The sequence below is a fragment of the Sturnira hondurensis genome, unplaced genomic scaffold (assembly GCF_014824575.4).
Source record: "Sturnira hondurensis isolate 20B ecotype Veracruz unplaced genomic scaffold, ASM1482457v3 Scaffold0016663, whole genome shotgun sequence".
Classification (NCBI taxonomy): domain Eukaryota; kingdom Metazoa; phylum Chordata; class Mammalia; order Chiroptera; family Phyllostomidae; genus Sturnira; species Sturnira hondurensis.
Genome location: NW_028089294.1, coordinates 7,147,101 through 7,164,317, shown reverse-complemented (window position 1 = coordinate 7,164,317; position 17,217 = coordinate 7,147,101). Strand labels below are relative to the sequence as shown.

Sequence of the window (17,217 nt, the reverse complement as noted above, 5' to 3'; positions counted from 1 at the left end):
TTTTTTCCTTTTTTATTTCTCCCACCACTTAAAAGGTTCCCTCCCAAGACATGATGTTCACTTAAATTTTTTTGCATTTATATAATTTTTAAAAACACTCGTAACTCTTTAAATCTTCCAAGGTGTGTTTTGTGCGCAGTTGTGTGGTAAGGACGTGGTGACATTTGAGCCCTGTCGACCCAGGATGGGCGGTCTTGCTGTTGGTACATGAAACCTGCAATCACCAGCAATCTGACCTGTGGATCTGGTGCAACATTGTACAGCCTGCAGATATTCACTGAGTCACTTTAAACCCTTTCCAGAATGAGGCGGGCTATAAAAGATGGATATGGACAGGTGCACATCTCTTCCTCCTTTCTTTCCATCATCCGTGAAAACTAACTCATTAAAATTTGCTAATCATTTATGCATCAAATCTCCAGGAACAGCCTGTTAAAAAAGGGGTAGATGACATGTGAAGGCATAGCAGGTTACTATATGATTTTTTAGTTGTAAAAGGATATTAAGTTTGTTTTTTAAATTTTAAATTTTATTTTATTTATGCATTTATCTTTAGAGGGGCAGGGAAGGAGAGAGGGAGGGAAATATCACTGTATGGTTGCTTCTCATGGGTCCCCCACTGGGAACTGGCCTGCAGCCCAGGTATGTGCCCTGACTGGGAATTGAATCATGATCCCTTAGCTCGCAGGCCCGTGCTCAATCCACTGAGCTACACCAGCCAGGGGTAACTTTGTTTTTTAAAAATTTAACCTTTATTGTATTTTTTCCCATTACCATATATTCCCCTTAAACTCCCCTTCCCCCCAGCAATCACCAAACTGTTGTCCATGACCATGAGTCCTTTTTTCTTTTTGCTCAGTCCTTCCACCCCTAACCAGTCCCCTACTAGCTGTCATCCTGCTCTCCATCTATGAGTCTGCCGCCATTTTCCTTGTTAGTTCAGTTTGTTCATTAGATCCCACAGATGAATGAAATAGTATGGTATTTGTCTCTCTCTGACTGGCTTATTTCACTTACCATAATGTTTCCCAGGTCCATCCATGCTGTCACGAAGGGTAAACTTTTTCTTTTTTATGGCTGAGTAGTATTCCATTGGGTAAATATCTCATAGTTGTTTTATCCACTCATCTACTGATGGACACTTGGGCTGCTTCCATACCTTGGCAATTGTAAAAAAATGCTTCAATGAACATAGGGGTGCTTATGTTTTTTCAAATTAGTGCTTCGGGTTTCTTCAGATATATATTCCCAGGTGTCGAATCACTGGGTCAGTTCGACAGTCAAGTACATTAACTATGAAGTTGAAAATCCTCTAGGATCTTAGGTGCCTCTCAAAAGCCTTTTTCACTTGTTAAAAAATGCAACCTTCTTATTTGTGTCAGGGATTCAGTTGGTGGATTACGTTTCATCTGCAGGGTGTAGGTGGCTCTCAGCAGGAGCAGTTGGTGAGGGATTCATTTGGTTGGAAAACAGTTTTTAATTTTCAAATTACCAATATAAAGTTATATACTTCTTGGCTGTTTCAGTTATTGTTGCAATCATAATAACTGATTGTGGGTCAACATAATTGTTTCGCCCATAGAAAAGACTGTGAGGAGGAGAGTGTTATGAGAGTATTTGGGGGATAGATGCCAGAGAGATGTTCTACCATAAGGAAAGGGGGTCTTTTTGCACTCACAGAAAAAAATTGTATTGGAAACTTCTACCAGCCACCATTCCCTCTGAGCACCTTGATAATGACCAAGCCCCATGAATCCCAAGACCCAAAGGGCCAGTTTCCTCAGAGCAGGATTTTTTTTTAAGAGGAAGAAAGCAAATTGCAACAAATCCTAGTTATATCCATGTTGAACAAAATAAAACTTGTCATTGGTGTTTTTTCTTCCTCTTGTCCTTTAATTGATTTAACTGCTTCTATAAGTGACCCAAATAAATCTCCTGACCTCCCAGCAAACTACAAAAGCTTTGTTCCCTCCTGAATGTGAAGGACACCAGATGTTCTTCACAACTTCTCTGGACATGCAGGGGCCACTGGTGTTGCTATTTAATACTCCTGTTAAGGCACAGACAAGTAAGGCAGATTTTATTTTTCCAAACATTTTTTCCCTACTATCTACTTGGACTGTGGAGACTCAGTGCTTTTCTTATCTACTTGCTGGTGGGATTATGCACTAACACAACCCCTTGGAAAGCATTTTGACAGTATGTATTGAGCTATAAAAACTGTTTCTGTAGCTCAGTGGATTGAGTGCTGGCCTGCGAACCAGAGGATCGCGGTTCGATTCCCAGTCAGGGCACATGTCTGGGTTTCAGGTCAGTTCCCTGCAGGCCAACTTCCAGCAGGGGACGCACGAAAGGCAACCATACATTGATGTTTCTCTTCCTCTCTCCTTCCCTTCTAAAGATAAATAAATAAATAAAATCTTAAAAAAAAACTGTTTCTATCTTTTAGCCCACTACACCCATTTGGAGAAAATCTCCCTAAAGTAATAATATGATATGCAGAAATAAATCCATATAAAGATATCATTAAAGCATTGTTTATAATAGCAAGAGAGTAACAGCCACAGTTTAATATTAAATAGAAGGGAAATAATTAAAAAAAGAATATTGCATATCTCTCAAGGAAATATTTTATAGCCATTGAAACTATTGTTAAAATGATAAAATAGCAACAAAAATTTGTGATCTAATATGTAGAGAAAAATGCAAGATATAGATTGGTGTGTATATTATGATTAAAATAATATAAGAAAAAACTCTGAGTATAAACAACAGAAAATGCACCAAAATGCTTTTAGTGGCTATGCTGGGGTGCTGTGACTAAGGGTAGTTGTTTACTTGGTTTCTCTCTTTTTCAGTTTTTCCTAAATATAACTTTTAAAAGTCAGAAAGTAGATAATATTTGAGGCAAAAAGCCATCAAAATGGTCAACCTAAAGTTAGTTTGTTACTTAACTAAAGATAGTGCCACTTCCTCCTACTTAACTGAGAATCATTCACGTGAACTGGGGCTGGCAGTGATTCGCTAAGTAGGCTCTTTGTAGTTAGTTCTCATAGGTGTAGGTAAAGTGCAAAAGGAGACGTGCACATCCCCCCTGAGAGTAGGGATACAATCTCACAAGGTCAAATGAAAATGAGGTTCTTTTATTTGATGTCAGAAATATTCTAAGATGTTTCTGTTTTTCTTAAAACCTGACAAGCCTACAAAGAATAAGGAAGGGATTAGATAAACAGGAAAGAGTCCACAGACACAAATGAGCATTCTATGATCTGTCTGTTCTAGTCACATGTAATAGTAGAAGTTTGCAAAGGGACATCACATCTGTGGCATACTCTTTGCATTAAAACCAGCATTAGAAAAGAATGGTGAATCATTCAGCTGTCTTTGCATTTAAGGAATCAGTTTAATTAAAAACTAAGCTGATAAAGGGCAGCAAAAGCAAAAACTAACAAATGGGACTTAAACTAAAAAGCTTCTGCACAGTGATGGAAACCATAGAACAAACAAAAAGACAACCTACTGAATGGGAGAAGTTATTCACAAATCATATATCCAATAAAAGGGTTGATACCCAAAATATATAAGGAACTCATACAACTCTAACAAAAAAATTAACTAGGTTCACTGTAGCATTATTTATAATAGTCAAGATATGGAATCCACCTAAATATCTATTGATTGATGAGTGGATAAAGAAAATTTAGTATATACATACAATAAAATATTTTGCAGTAATTAAAAAGAGAATGAACTCTTGTCATTTGTGATGACATGGATGAACCTAGAAGGTATTTTGCTAAGTGAAATAAGTCAGACAGAGAAAGACAAATGCTGTATGATTTCATGTATATGTGGAATCTAAACAAACAAATGAGCAAACTAGACAAAACAAAAACAGACTCATAAACAGACATAACAGGGATGGTTGCCAGAGGGGAAGGGGTGGAGGATGGGTGAAAGGGGGAAGGGGAAAATAGTCAGTAATATTGTGTTAAGTTTGCACAGTGACAGATGATTACTAGAATTAGTGGGGTGACCACATTGTAAGGTAGAAAAATGTTGAATCATTATATTATATACCTGAAACCAATACTGTACACTTAACTATACTTAAACATTAACTACAAAAAGAAACTAAGCCAATAGTTTAAAGTTTCATGGGGAGCAGAAAAATAATCGATAAACTTGGTCGGCGTGAATAAAGCCAACACCAACTGAATGGCATCTGAAAGTTAAGATGAGGAAAGCAGGTCTCATCTCCATGTCCTCAAAAAAGAGTTCACTTGCAGGTAACATTTTTGGGAAAATAAAACCTTTCAAATATACTTACAGATGTTTTAAGAAAAAAAATCCTGGAATTTTTTCTTTTAAAAAAATTTGTGCCACTTTTCCAATGCTATTAACACCAGCAGAGTCATAGATCCCTGCCTGGTTGTGAGTGTGAGGAACTTCCTGCGCTCTTTTCTTAAAACAGTATCTTCACTGGGAACAGGGAAAAAATATATTAGGATTTTATTCAGTGGCAGGTAACAGAAACCCATCCCTATTAGCTTAAGCAAAAAATGAAAACATAAAGGTGGGGTGGAATTTATTGGTGCACATAGCCTCAGGCACACAGGCCACTAATTTTTGCCTTTCTCTGTCCTTTGGACATGTTCTCTCCATGAGCGAGACCACCTCCAGCAGCCCCAGGTGCACACCTGCTTGCTTGGTGCCGGGTTGTGAAAAGGCAGGCTCTTCTGGTTGGCTATGTGGTGGTCCTGTTGCCTGATCATGGACCAATCTTTGTGACCAGGAGTAGGGGCTTGCCACCTTGAGTGGATAACCTCTGGCAGAAGTATCACCCCAGATTTCTTTTCAAACTATTCTATTTTATTTTATGTTATGTTATTTTTGATACTGTTTCAGATGCCCCCTATTTTCCCCACTTTGCCCCCTCCCCACTAGATCCGTCTGTCTGTTCCACCTATCCATGCCTCTGGCTTTATTTTGGTCATCAGTTTATTTTTCATTAGGTTCCACATATTTCTAACGATGATGGGTTTCCTTCTGCTCCCGGGGCATGTGGTAAAGGGAGGATGGGCCAGTAAACACCTGCAGCAATTCTGAATTGCCTGGGGGAGGGGGGCCCTGGCACCTGCATGTCTAAACTAGCTGCGTATTTAGGGTAGGAAGGTTTGTGATCACTCAGTGTCACCTGCCCGCCTCCCCCCCAGCCAACACACACACACAGCCCTGTCCGTCCATACCTGGAAACCCAGGCAACCACAGTTCCTCTCTCAGTAGAAATAAACAGTGCCAAGTGAAGCTTCAATTCTTTTTTTTTTTGAGATTTTATTTATATATCTTTAGAGAGGAAGGGAAGGAGAGAAGGAGAGAAATATCAATGTATGGTTGCGTCTCGTGAGTCCCCTGCTGGGAACTGGCCTGCAACTCAGTTCAATTCCCAGTTCCTGACTGGGAATTGAACTACGATGGTGTGGTTCGCAGGCCCGCACTCAATCCACTGAGCTACACCAGCCAGGGCTGAAGCTTCAATTCTTAACTTCACAGATGTGAATACCTTTCGGCCCCTGATAGATTTGCTTGTACCGCACCTATCCACATGCATGTCTCCCATCTTTTCCTCTGAAGATATGGATGGATGTTTGCAGAATTCTCAAATTTCCTTGGTCAGCTACACCCTGCTATCTCAGAGGGGTCATTTTCATGATCTCATGTAGTAATTTCAATGTATATTGCATATTACTTATGTTTTATGTGTATAGGTAGATATTATGGGCTGTAAATTTTATTTCTGACCCTTTCTTCAAGGATGTCTTTTTAAAATTTTTTTTACTTACTGATTTTTAGGGGGAGAGAGAGAAAGAGACACATCAATTTGTTGTTCCATTTATTTATGCATTCATTGGTTGGTTCTTGTGTGTGCCCTGACTGGGAATCAAACCCTCAACCTTGGCGTATGGAGACAATGCTCTAACCAACCAAGATACCCAGCCAGGGCCAAGTATGATTTGTAAGTTGTTTGTGCCAGGATCAATAGGGATGGACTATGTGCTTCTTCTAGGTTCTCTTTAGCTGTATGATTTTACAAAATAGCTTAGAACCAATACTGACCCTCCCAGTGGGGAGAAGCAGGGTTGGTAGCTGGCTCTGGCTGTCGCAGCTGCGGGGCTAAGTCTTCTGTTTCTAACCTGGCTGAGCCCCCCTTTCTCATCTGTTAGATGGAGGGGAGAGCGTTTCCCTGCACTGTGGTGAGGATCAACTGAGAGCGGGTATGTGAGCTGGAAATGGCAGCAGGGACAGGGCAGCTCTCTGGCGGTGCCCAGGGCTGGGCGGTGGTGGGGAGCCTGCCTCAGAGCAGGCTGGAGGGGTGCCCGGTTAGATCAGCACACCTGCCTGCAAATGAGGAGGCTTCCGAGTGCTGACGACTTGCAGAGATTGGAAATACAAGGGTGGCATTTAACATTTTACACCTGCAATTAAATTGTAAAACTATCCTTAGTGTTAACATGCACATAAAAGACAACAAAGTGATTAGCTGTAGAGAGAAAGCTGAATTTCACATTCCTAATTATATTTTTGGCAGGAGCCTATGCACTTTATTTTATTTCATTTTTTGTGATGCAGTGAATTTGTCCCTACAGGGTTAAAATGAACCGCAGCCTCCTCCTAGGCCTGCCTGAAGGCCCCCTCCGCTTTGGCCTTCCCTCACCTTTCCTATTACTGCTCCCTACACAACCTCTTCTTCAGCCTTTCTCCCCGCAGACTCCTCCTCCTCCCTGTTCTTTAGGTCTCTGCTCAAATGGACTTTTTTAAGGGACTTCTCAGGCCCCTCTGATTAGATCAGTTTGCCGTCTAACATGCTCTCCCATAGTACCGTATGTGTTCCTTTGTGTGATACTGCACATATTGTCGGTTTATTTTTTTGTGAAGTATATATTCCCTATTACAATGTAAGCCCCACGAGAGTGGGAAACATGTCTATCTTTTTCCATTAAGTCTGAGTTCTGCTGCCAGTAACCAAGACCCCAAATAACTATTATAAACAAGGTAGGACTATATGTTTCTCTTGTACAAAGTGCCCCCGATAGGTAGTTTAGGGCTGGTGTGGCAATTCCACAGCATCGAATTTTGGTGTGCTGCTCTGCTAAGCCTGGATTCCATTTCCATGGCCCCAGAGAACAGAGAACCTGGGACAGGCTGGCAGGCGGGAGGGCGGGGAAGATGGACAAGCTGCCTTCTCCTTAAGGCTGCTCCTCGGAGTGCGTGCACACCTCTTCCACCTCCATCCTATTGGCCAGGAATTAGCCATGTGGCCACACCTACCTACAAAGGAGTCCGGGGAATTTAGTTTTTATTCTGGATAGACATGTGCCCAGTTAAAAATTGTTCTAATACCAAGGAATAAGAGAAAGGATACTGGGAAACCATTGTGTACGCTGCATTCCCAACTCCCAGCAACTGTGCGGCACATTGTACGGTATTAGTTGAATGAAGAAATGAGCTGAACATTTGTGGATCCATTTGCTAGAGCTTCTGTAACAAAGTACCACAACCTGAGTGGCTTAAACAACAGAAATGTACGAGTATTGTCTCACAGTTCTGGAGTCCAGAAGTCCAAGATCAAGGTGCCGGTTGTGTTGGTTTCTTCTGCTCCTTTCCTCTCTCGTAGTTTCCAGGGGTTTGCTGGCAATCTTTGCCAAGGTCGCTGACTTCATCTTTACATGGTGTTTTCCCTGTGCATGTGTCTCTGTGTCCAAAATTGCCCACTCCTGTGTCCTTGGATGGGACAGAGGCAGGACTCTGCTGGAGCTGTTTCCCACCCATAGTGGGACCCTGGCCGGATCACTACTTTTCACTTAGAACAGCATTCCTGTGCCTTCTGGAATATGGACTTGGGCCTGTATCCACTTTCCTGATGTTCCCACTTAAAAGGTTTCATCTGACACATTGGGGGCAAATAGCATTCAGTCATTTCTTTCTGCCCTAAGTCTTAGGCATTTTTTTTTTAAATCCTCACCTGAGGATATATTTTTATTGATTTTTAGAGAGAGAAGAAGGGAGGGAGGGAGGGAGGGAGAGAGAGAAACATCAACTGGCTGCCTCCCATATGCATCCCAACCCGAGGTGGAACCGGCAACCTGATGGTCTAACCAACGGAGTCACCAGCCAGGGCCAAGTATTCGTCCTTTTGCTTCAGGTGACCAAGCCCATGCAGGGAGGCTGCTGGACGACACAGGCAGACATCCGTGCTTAGCTGGGCTCAGCACCTGTGCTTCCTAGGAGCTCGTAAGTGGGAAGCTTAGGAATGAAACCCACATGGGCCTTGGGGAGAAAGGGTGCAAATGGTGGCATTTCTTGGCCATTCTGCAGACAGTTGGCTGTCATAGGCATGGAGTCAATGGTAGCACACATGGCAGTATCTTTTGTCCCATCTACCATCCTGGCTTGAGAGTACGTGCTTATTACGTCCCAGCCAAGGGGACGTTGCCCAGACTGTTCCAGTCCGGAAACCCTCGGCTCTCTGCGCCTTTCCGCGCCTTTCTTTTCATGGTGGCTCTGATTTCTCCAGTGGGAGTGCAGAGGTCACTCCATCTGAAAACAGTCTCCATCCCGCGTGTGCGCAGGTTTGAAAACATTATGGTTTTTATCTCTCTGCTACGGGTTGTAAAATTATGAGGCACATCCGTCCCTTGATTATCAGACTTGTGCTTGGCTGTTAATAACAGACTCCATTCGTGGTGGAGTAATTGAGAACAGAGCGCTAATTACACGGCTGCGCCTCTCACAGGAACAAAGAACGGGAAGCCCCGCCCCTGACTCCGGGGAGGGCCTGCAGCTGGGTGCCCATCCCACCAAATCCCGACAAATCCTCCTGCTAATTTGTGGCCCAAGATCTCCCGGGACACATTTTTCTGTTTTAACTTTCTGTTAATTTTATCTTGTCTTCCTGCCTCCTTTTCTCTTTTACTCCTTTTCCATATTCACTCATCTATACATTAGGTACAATTGTTTTTACTATTTTAAAAGCAATCAAATCTAGTGTAGAAATATTAGAAAGTGCTGATAAGCAAAAAAAAGGTTTCTTCTCTTTTTAGATGACGGACACATTTATTTTCTTTTAATCGTTGATACTATTACGGATGCCCCCCATCCACCCCGGCCCCCTGGTTTGCCTCCACCTAGCTTCTGCCCTTCCCATCCCCTGGATTTCCCACACTATGGTCTGTGTCTTGGATTTTGCCTATGTGTTCTTTGGCTAATCCCTTTATCTTCTTTTATCCAGTCCCCTCCACTTCCGATCCCCTGAGCTCTGTCAGCCGGTTCCATGTACCCATACCTCTGGTTCTATTTCGTTCATCAGCTTATTTTCTTCACGAGATTCCACATATAAGTGAAATTATATGGTATTTGCCTTTCTCTGACTGGTTGATTTCATTTAGCATGATAATCTCCAGGTCTGTCCAGGCTGTTGCAAAGGGTAAGAGTTCCTCCTTTTTTACAGCTGCATAGTGTTCCATTGTGTAAATGTACCACAGCTTTTTTATCTACTGTTGTGTTGATGGGCACTCGGGCTGTTTCCACATCATGGCAATTGTAAGTAACATTGCTGTGAACATAGGGGTGCATATATGCTTTCTGGTTGGTGTTTAGGATTCTTAGGGCATAGTCCCAGAGGCAGAATCACTGGGACAAAAGGCAGTTCCATTTTTAACTTTTTGAGGAAATTCCATATTGTTTTTCACAGCGGCTGCACCGTTCTGACCTCCCACCCACAGTGCACTAGGGTTTCCTTTTCTCCACATCCTTGCCAGCACTTGTTGTTTGTTGGTTTATTGATGGTGGTCCTTCTGGCAGGTAAAAATGTTTCTTTTAAGCCCTGGCTGGTGTAGCTCAGTGGATTGAGCACAGGCTTGTGAACCAGAGGATCGCAGTTCAATTCCCGGTCAGGGCACATGTCTGGGTTGCAGGTTGGTTCCCTGCCAGGCCAACTCCCAGCAGGGGATGCATGAAAGGCAACCATACATTGATGTTTCTCTTTCTCTCTCCTTCCCCTCTAAAGATAAATAAATAAATAAAATCTTTAAAAAAAATGTTTCTTTTTACTCAACATGCTACTATCTAAAGAAAACTGTTAGTAAACATTCCTTTCACAGTTTTTTTAGGCACATTTTTTAAAACTTCTATTTCTCACTTAAGAATATTTGGGAATAGTTTTTATGTCCATAAAAATTCATCAACACTGGGTGAAATAATTGCAATTTATGTAACCAGGCCCACAGGGTTGGTTTATTTCTCATTTTTAACTCTTGGAAATGATGTTATAGGGGATGTCTTTATAGCAAACACTTGCACACATTCTCAGTTGTTTTCTCAGGATGAATTCCTAAAAGTGGAATTGCTAGGTCAAAATAATAAATATATGTCCTCTAACTTTGTATTATAAAAACTTAAAAAATACACACCACATGGACAAAATGCTGTATCAAACCCCAAATGCCCATTCACCAATGATCAGTTTCTGGCACACCTGCCTCCGCCTGCTTCTTCTAGTTCCTTATTTAGAAACGGATTCCAGTTCGTGCCAGAAAGACCCCTTTTTGTCAAATAGTGCAGGTATTTGAAAATGGGAAAGGGAAAAAAGTGAGTTACTAGAAAATGAAATAAAAGGCTAACGCCTTGTCTGCATCATCTCCTGTGGTGTTTTGGCTGTTCCCATTCTCCCTGCCGCCCCTGGGCCCAGCTCGCATTTTCCTTCTGGATTTCTGCCACAGTCTCGGAACAGTCTTTTTCGCTTTCTCTGCATTTGGGTAGGTATGTGTGTTTTTAAGCTATTTCATAGTCTGCCACATTATGCTCCAGAAAAGCTAATCAAATTTATACTTCCATTGAAATCAGTAAGTATCTGTGCTGGTGGTTAAAATTTTTGTTTTATCTTTCTTTAAAAAAAAAAAGATTTTATTTATTTATTTTTTAGAGAGGGGGGAAGGGAAGGAGAAAGAGAGGGAAAGAAACATCCATGTGAGAGAGAAACATCAGTTACCTCTCGCACACACCCCAGCAGGGGACCAAACGCACAACCTAGGCATGTGCCCCTATGGGGAATTGAACTGATGACCTTTCACTTTGCGGGATGATGCCCAGATCTACTGAGCCACACCAGTCAGGGCTCCTTCCTCCCTCTCTCCCCCTCTCTCTCATTCTTACTCTCCCTCCCTCCCTTTTTTTTAAAACCTTTGTTAATTTTCTAGATCTCCCCCCCCAAAAGAATCTCGTTGTTTTAATTGAGATCTTATTTGGTTATTAATAAGATTAAAGACACCCAATCATTTCTTCTTTGAACAATTGTATTTCTTCTTTGGGAATTGCTTTCTGCTAATTTTTCTATTGGGATGTTTGTCTTCTCCGAATTGTCTTCATCCATTTATCTCATAGCTTAGTACTTATGGCAGTGAATTGCTGTGAGTACTTGTTTGGACTTAGAATTATATGAAAGAGTGAGTGTGTGTTAAAAGCTAGCAGCCTGGAGCAGCAAGTCACCGTCAACAGTCAGAGGGACGAGGATGGAGTGAGGCCTGCCAGTGTGGGGAGGGCCCAGGCAGGGACAAGGGGGGACCGTCACAGTCACTTAGCCTTTAGTCTTCCCAGCCATCCACCAGGCAGGTAAAGTAGATAAAGCAGGTATTTTTCCATTTCACTGTGACTTGTGCTGGGGCATACATCGATAAGATCTTCCGAGCCCAAATCCAGCTTTTTACAGTATCACACTGATTCGTGTTTATATGCAGAAAGGAAATAAGGCATTAAAATGTATCAAATATTAGTAATTATGAAACACTCATTTTTTTAAATTTTAGCATGAAGGCCCAGGCCCGGGGCATTACGACTTGAACACTCCTTCAGCAAGTTCTGTTACTTCTTGTTTTCAATCCAAAGTACCTCGATTCTTGCCCTCCTGTTCAGTAAGTATTCAAAAAGACACATGATGGCTGTATGTTTTATGGCTGCGTACTGGGGGGGCAGTGGGCAGTGGACATGAGATAGGGCTATTATATACAATTCTAGTATATATGTAAGTGCTTGTCAAGGCACCAAAGGGTATGGAGCTCAAATACCTGGCAAGCCCTTCGGCCAGGTTCAGGCCAAGAGTGACTCCTGAAGGCTGCAGCTAAATTATGGGTCCAGTGGAGAACAGCCGGCACAGCGATTAGCCATCCATGCTATGACCTGGATGCTTTTAGGGAAATGCCTTTGATGAACTGAGGCAAACTGTGGACAGTCGCTGTCTCCAGCCACCCAGAATTGGCTTTCTTTGTGTGTGTGGCTTCTGAGAGTGAAAAGTGAGGGCAGAATCATTATTATTGAACCAAAGGAGACCACTATGGCATGAGCGATTGTCCTGCCTTTAAAGACTCGGGACACAGAGGGAGAAGTCCCAAGTCCTTGGAGATACATAAAGAAGGGAGAATCTGGGAGTGTGTGAGAGCCTCAAAGGCTCGGGGAAGATCTCAAAAGCATAACAGAGAGTTTGTGAACAGTGGCTTTTTTTTTAATGTTAAAAGACAGTTTTAACTGTCTTCCATAGCCTTGGTGTTTTTAGCCTGCACCCCAGTCTGAAAGTCCCTCAGACTCGCTGGTATGTAGCCTTGTTTGAGATGGTTGGGAGACAGAAATACAAATTCTGCCTGTAAGGAAATAGGTCCATCCTGGGGGACGAGGGAGGGGGGCGGAGCTGGGCAGTGGGTAGGAGAGGGCTGGCACTGCTGCTCTCTGGGCCTAGGACCCCTCCCCAGCCCCACCTCTGGAGGCCCAGGCCCTCGCCTTCAGGATTTTGTTCTGGAGCTGCCAGTTGCGGTGCCAGGTAATGTGGTCTCTATCTGGAGGTGTGAATACTGGGGAGTCCATGCCAGTAAAGTTAAAAACAGATCAACAACAGGAGGCTGGTGGACCCCTTAATCTGGTCCTCATACCCTAGTGGCATCACTGTGATCCAGGGCTGGGCATCCTCAGGAGGTTGGAGTCACGCTAACCAAACGCCCAGGAAACTGACCGAGAAGCCAGAAGGGGCAGCATTCACCTTCAAATGTCCACCAAGGGGGTCACTGGTATTTAGGGCTGCTGCACTGTGGAGCGTCTCTCCTGATAGGAAACTCTTCATGGAAGCCAAGGACAACCAGAAGTTGGCTTGGTGACAGTGAAACCAGGGCTGGGGATAGAGCCAGATGTGCTCGAGGGCTGAGAACCGTAACTGGCAGCCTCCTGAGGGGTGGTTGTTGCTGGGATTTCGGGGGCAGGCCCACAAACCCATGCGTGGGCTGGCCTTCCAGGGCTCCTCACATAGGCTGCTTCCGAATTAATAGCACAAAAAAAGCTTCAGCTTTTTTGACATCCGGCCAGGACTTGATGAGATTCCAGGCTGCTGCTCTGCTTTTGGCAAGGGAGACATCCTGTCATTTAAAGCAGCTTCTGCAGGCAGCTGACCTCATCCACGCTGGGCTGACTGTCCACCCCACTCTCAGGGTAATCCAGTTTCCACTCTCACTGTCTCCTGAAGAGATAACAAGCTGCAAGGAAGGAAATGACAAGAAGGTGGTAACAGGGATAATACTAGCAGGGGTAGCTAGTGGGTGGAGCGCCTGGCCTGCGGTATGGCGTGATCTCTCTCCTGGAGGGCTTCCCGTGAGCCGCAGAGCCTCCTCAGTTGGTGGAGGCATTGGAAGCCCATGGCCCAAGGTCACACTGAGCCATTGGGGCTGAGACTAGGACCTGACCCCAGGCCTCTCTGACAGTAGAATCCTTCCCTTAACCACACACAGAGACCCTGGGATCTCTCCAGCAACCCAAGAAAAAGTCCCTTTGGATTTCCAGAATATGTGTGTGCACCCCCATGTGGAAAACCGTGACCTTAAACATCCAAGTCTTAGTCTAAGAAAATGACAGTCATTTGCATTTTATCTTATAAAAGAAGAGAAGCTTCTTATCTGCAGAAGAGAAGCTTTGTTTTAACAATTGCTGCAATCATTTTTTAAAGAATTTCATCAAAATGAAAGCATGACTTTCAATAAGTGGAACACATGAATTCTTTGCAAATACTCCTGACCCTGTGGTCCACAGACAGGGCCAGGGAAATATCCTGCTACTCACGCTGGATCAGCACTAGAAACACAGGAGTTTGGGCTATCAAGGTCAGCCTGTCAGGTTGGGAATCCATTCTCCTATCCCTTACTACTAGACTGAGGGGTGACGATGCCATTCCCAGGGACAAATTGCCTGTGGGAGATAGTGTGCCTTGTAGGGCAGGGGGCAGGTGAGGTGCCTTGCCTGCGGGTCCAGGCCATCACTGGTTGTCCACTGTCTCTCGGCAACTCTGCAGCCTTGGGGAGAGCAGCCGACGGAACCGCTCTGGGCTGCGAGGACACGCACCTCCGCCCACACCAGTGCGGCCTTTGTCTCCCTCTGTGGGGATTTGCCAGCCAGGCCCAGGAGGCTCCAGGGCTTTGGTGTCACACTCTCATCAACTCCCGTTTTCTGTTCTGTTTTCAGAAAACCCCGGGCCCAGGAGCATACGAGGCTTCTGCGCAGTTCCCCAGGCTGCCCCGGACCATAGCCAAAATGGGGCGAGAGCACAGCCTCTTCTTCGACAACACGATCGGCTTTTAAAATAAAGCCGCCTTGGCCCTAAGTTATTTGTTTGAGTAAGTTATTATGTTTAGAAACCACTGTTTTGTCTACTCTTTGTCTAGGAGAATTTGAGCACAGGACCTAATAGGTTGCCCAGAGTGAGCATCCAGCCTGTCTGTCTGGACCAGGTCCAGTGTAATTTCTAGTTTATTCTCAAGAGTGTCCTGATTTGAACCATAAATTTTATTCCCAACCTGTTTATTTTTTTAATTGTATGCTATTGGTTATGCCATTACAGTTGTCCCCACTTTTTCCTCCTTTGCCCACCTCCACCCCTCCCCCTCCATCTGCTTATTGACAAAGGTATATTCCTGGAGACTTTCCTGGGCTGCCCTTGCAGCAGCTTAGAAAGGCCCGATGTGCCCAGACTGTGCTCTGTGCGGCCCTGGGCTCTCCAGCCGGGTCCCAGCTGCACGAGGGTTGGGATACCTCTAATGCCTCACAGCCTCATGGAGACTTCCTTGGGGGTGGGGGTGCCTTCAACTGAGGCCTAGCGGAGCTTGACAGGGTCCCAACAGGTGGGTCCTTCTCTCTCTCAATTCCTTGAAAAGAACAATATTTATTCAACCTGATGAGTATTTGTGGTTTCAAGTCAACAAAAATATTTTGAGCATCTGCTCTGTGCCAGGTGCTGTGTGGGGAGTAGGGGCTTAAAAGAACGAGGGATGAGGTGTGTGACTGAGTTTGGGGCGGGTGGTAGGGAGACAAGGCCAGGGAGGTAGATAGTATGGGGTAATCTTTGGCCCAAGGAAGGCTTTGAAAGCTGTGCCAAGCAGCTCCTTCCGGTGTTGGGAGCTCAGGGGCTGTCCTTACTGGTAAGACAGGCCCTCGTCTCGAAGCCATGAAAACACTGCACCCAATGCCCAGAGGAGCGGTGTTGGCAGTAAAGGCCGCGGGTGGACAGCACAGGGACAAGGCAGCATGCAGGAGGGAAGCTTGGCTGGCACCCAAGGGACCAAGAGGCTGAAACGCAGGGAGAAGAGAGGGGAAAAGGTCAGGGGCAAGGAGCCCTGTTTGGACAAAAGGCAAGAATAAACATTTGCTGGAGGGGAACAGAGGGAGCCTAGCCTGGCCAAGCCAACTAGAGTGGAGGGTGTGAGGGAGGGTGAGAGGGGGATGGGACCACATACAGCCACGCATGGCAAGCAGTCCTGCTGGAGGAGCATCAGCCAGACAGACACAATGTGTGATGGCCAGTGTCTCACAAAGGTTGCGGAGATTCCAGAGTCATCGATACATAATTGGGAGAAACCTTATAAAGTGCTCATACAATATTTTGTTATATTTTAAAAGGAGAAAAAACTAGTCTTAGAAACCTTTATAAAATATTGGGGGCAGGGAAGAGAAGGCCACTCTCCCACTGCATTCATTCAAATTTCACGTTTGTGGGAGAAACTCCCTGCATTGTGTTCCTTCGGAGCTGAAAACAGCAGCTTGGATGGGGATGTCTGGGGCGGGGGTGGGGGCACACGGTGGCTCTCATCCTGCTTTGATCAGAGGATGGCTGGGCAGATAGTTCCAAATTTTACTTTCCGAGTGGGTCGGGGTCCCCTGCGGGATCGGAAAGGCGCAGCTGACAGGGCTGTTGGGGACTGTCTTCTCTAGGTTGCACCTGCTGCTTGGGGCCGTGGTTGGAGAGAGGCGGCCGCGTCTGTGCTGGTGCTCCTGGGTGGGGGTTAGAGGAGCCCTCACCCCACCAAGGGGAGGAGGGAGGTGGTGGTGTCAGTATGTAGGGTGGTGTGAACCTGGCAGGGGCTGGTTCTTCTCCTCTTCTCCTCCCCTACCCACCCCCCCCACCCCCCGCCCCCTCTCCCTTCTGCCTCTTTCTCAGGCCTCCTTTCCCTGCTGCAGCAGGCCGACTTCACTGCCTCTTCCATGTTTGGAATCTAATGTAGCTACCTCAGCCTCTCCTCATGTCACCTCCTGAGCCAGCACCCTAAAAGGATGCAGCCAGCCCCTCTCGGTCCCAGTATCAGATTCCTAGGAGAGAGAATCCAGTTGGCCAGCTTGGGTCAGGAGTTCCCCCCTGGGCTCTTCAAGCTGCGGCTGGAAGGACTTAGAACCCTGGTGTAGCCAGGGCCGCAGGGGCCCAGCTGTGTGGGGGATAAGTAACAGGGGTGGAGGGCAGCTCCCCAGCATCCCAGGAGAGAATGAAGACCCATGCAGAAGAAGAAGGGGAGGGTGGTGCCTTGACTGGCCCACAGAGACTCCATTGGGAGGTGAAGCTGCTGAAGAAAATCCTGCAGGGCTGTCTGGACATCCTGGTGTTCGGGGTCCATTCCCTAAGCTTTGCCTTTGACTCCATGACATCTGTCTCTCTTTCTGGAGCTGGGGCGTGTCTCACCCCTGTCTTCCTTACTAGTCTTGATTGTAATGCAGCCCTCACCCTCCTCTGTGATTCAGGGGGTGGGACAGAGGCTTGACACTAGGTATCAGCTGAGGTGTTAGCGGGGTCTGGGTGGTAAGAAGAGAATGTTTCACTTCTCTTCTTTGCCCTATTCTAACATTTGTGTAGAATTTTATACAGTTAGA

General features: G+C 45.2%; 1 protein-coding gene across 1 annotated transcript in view; it reads left to right on the top strand.

Moving 5' to 3' along the window:
- STPG4 (sperm-tail PG-rich repeat containing 4) overlaps window positions 1-14,664 on the top strand; it is a 36,282-nt gene extending 21,618 nt beyond the window's left edge. Inside the window, exons 6-7 of the mRNA XM_037066898.1 lie at window positions 11,862-11,966; window positions 14,548-14,664. Coding sequence (XP_036922793.1) covers window positions 11,862-11,966; window positions 14,548-14,664 — 222 coding nt within the window. The remainder of the gene's footprint in view (window positions 1-11,861; window positions 11,967-14,547) is intronic.
- Window positions 14,665-17,217: the final 2,553 nt, after the last annotated feature.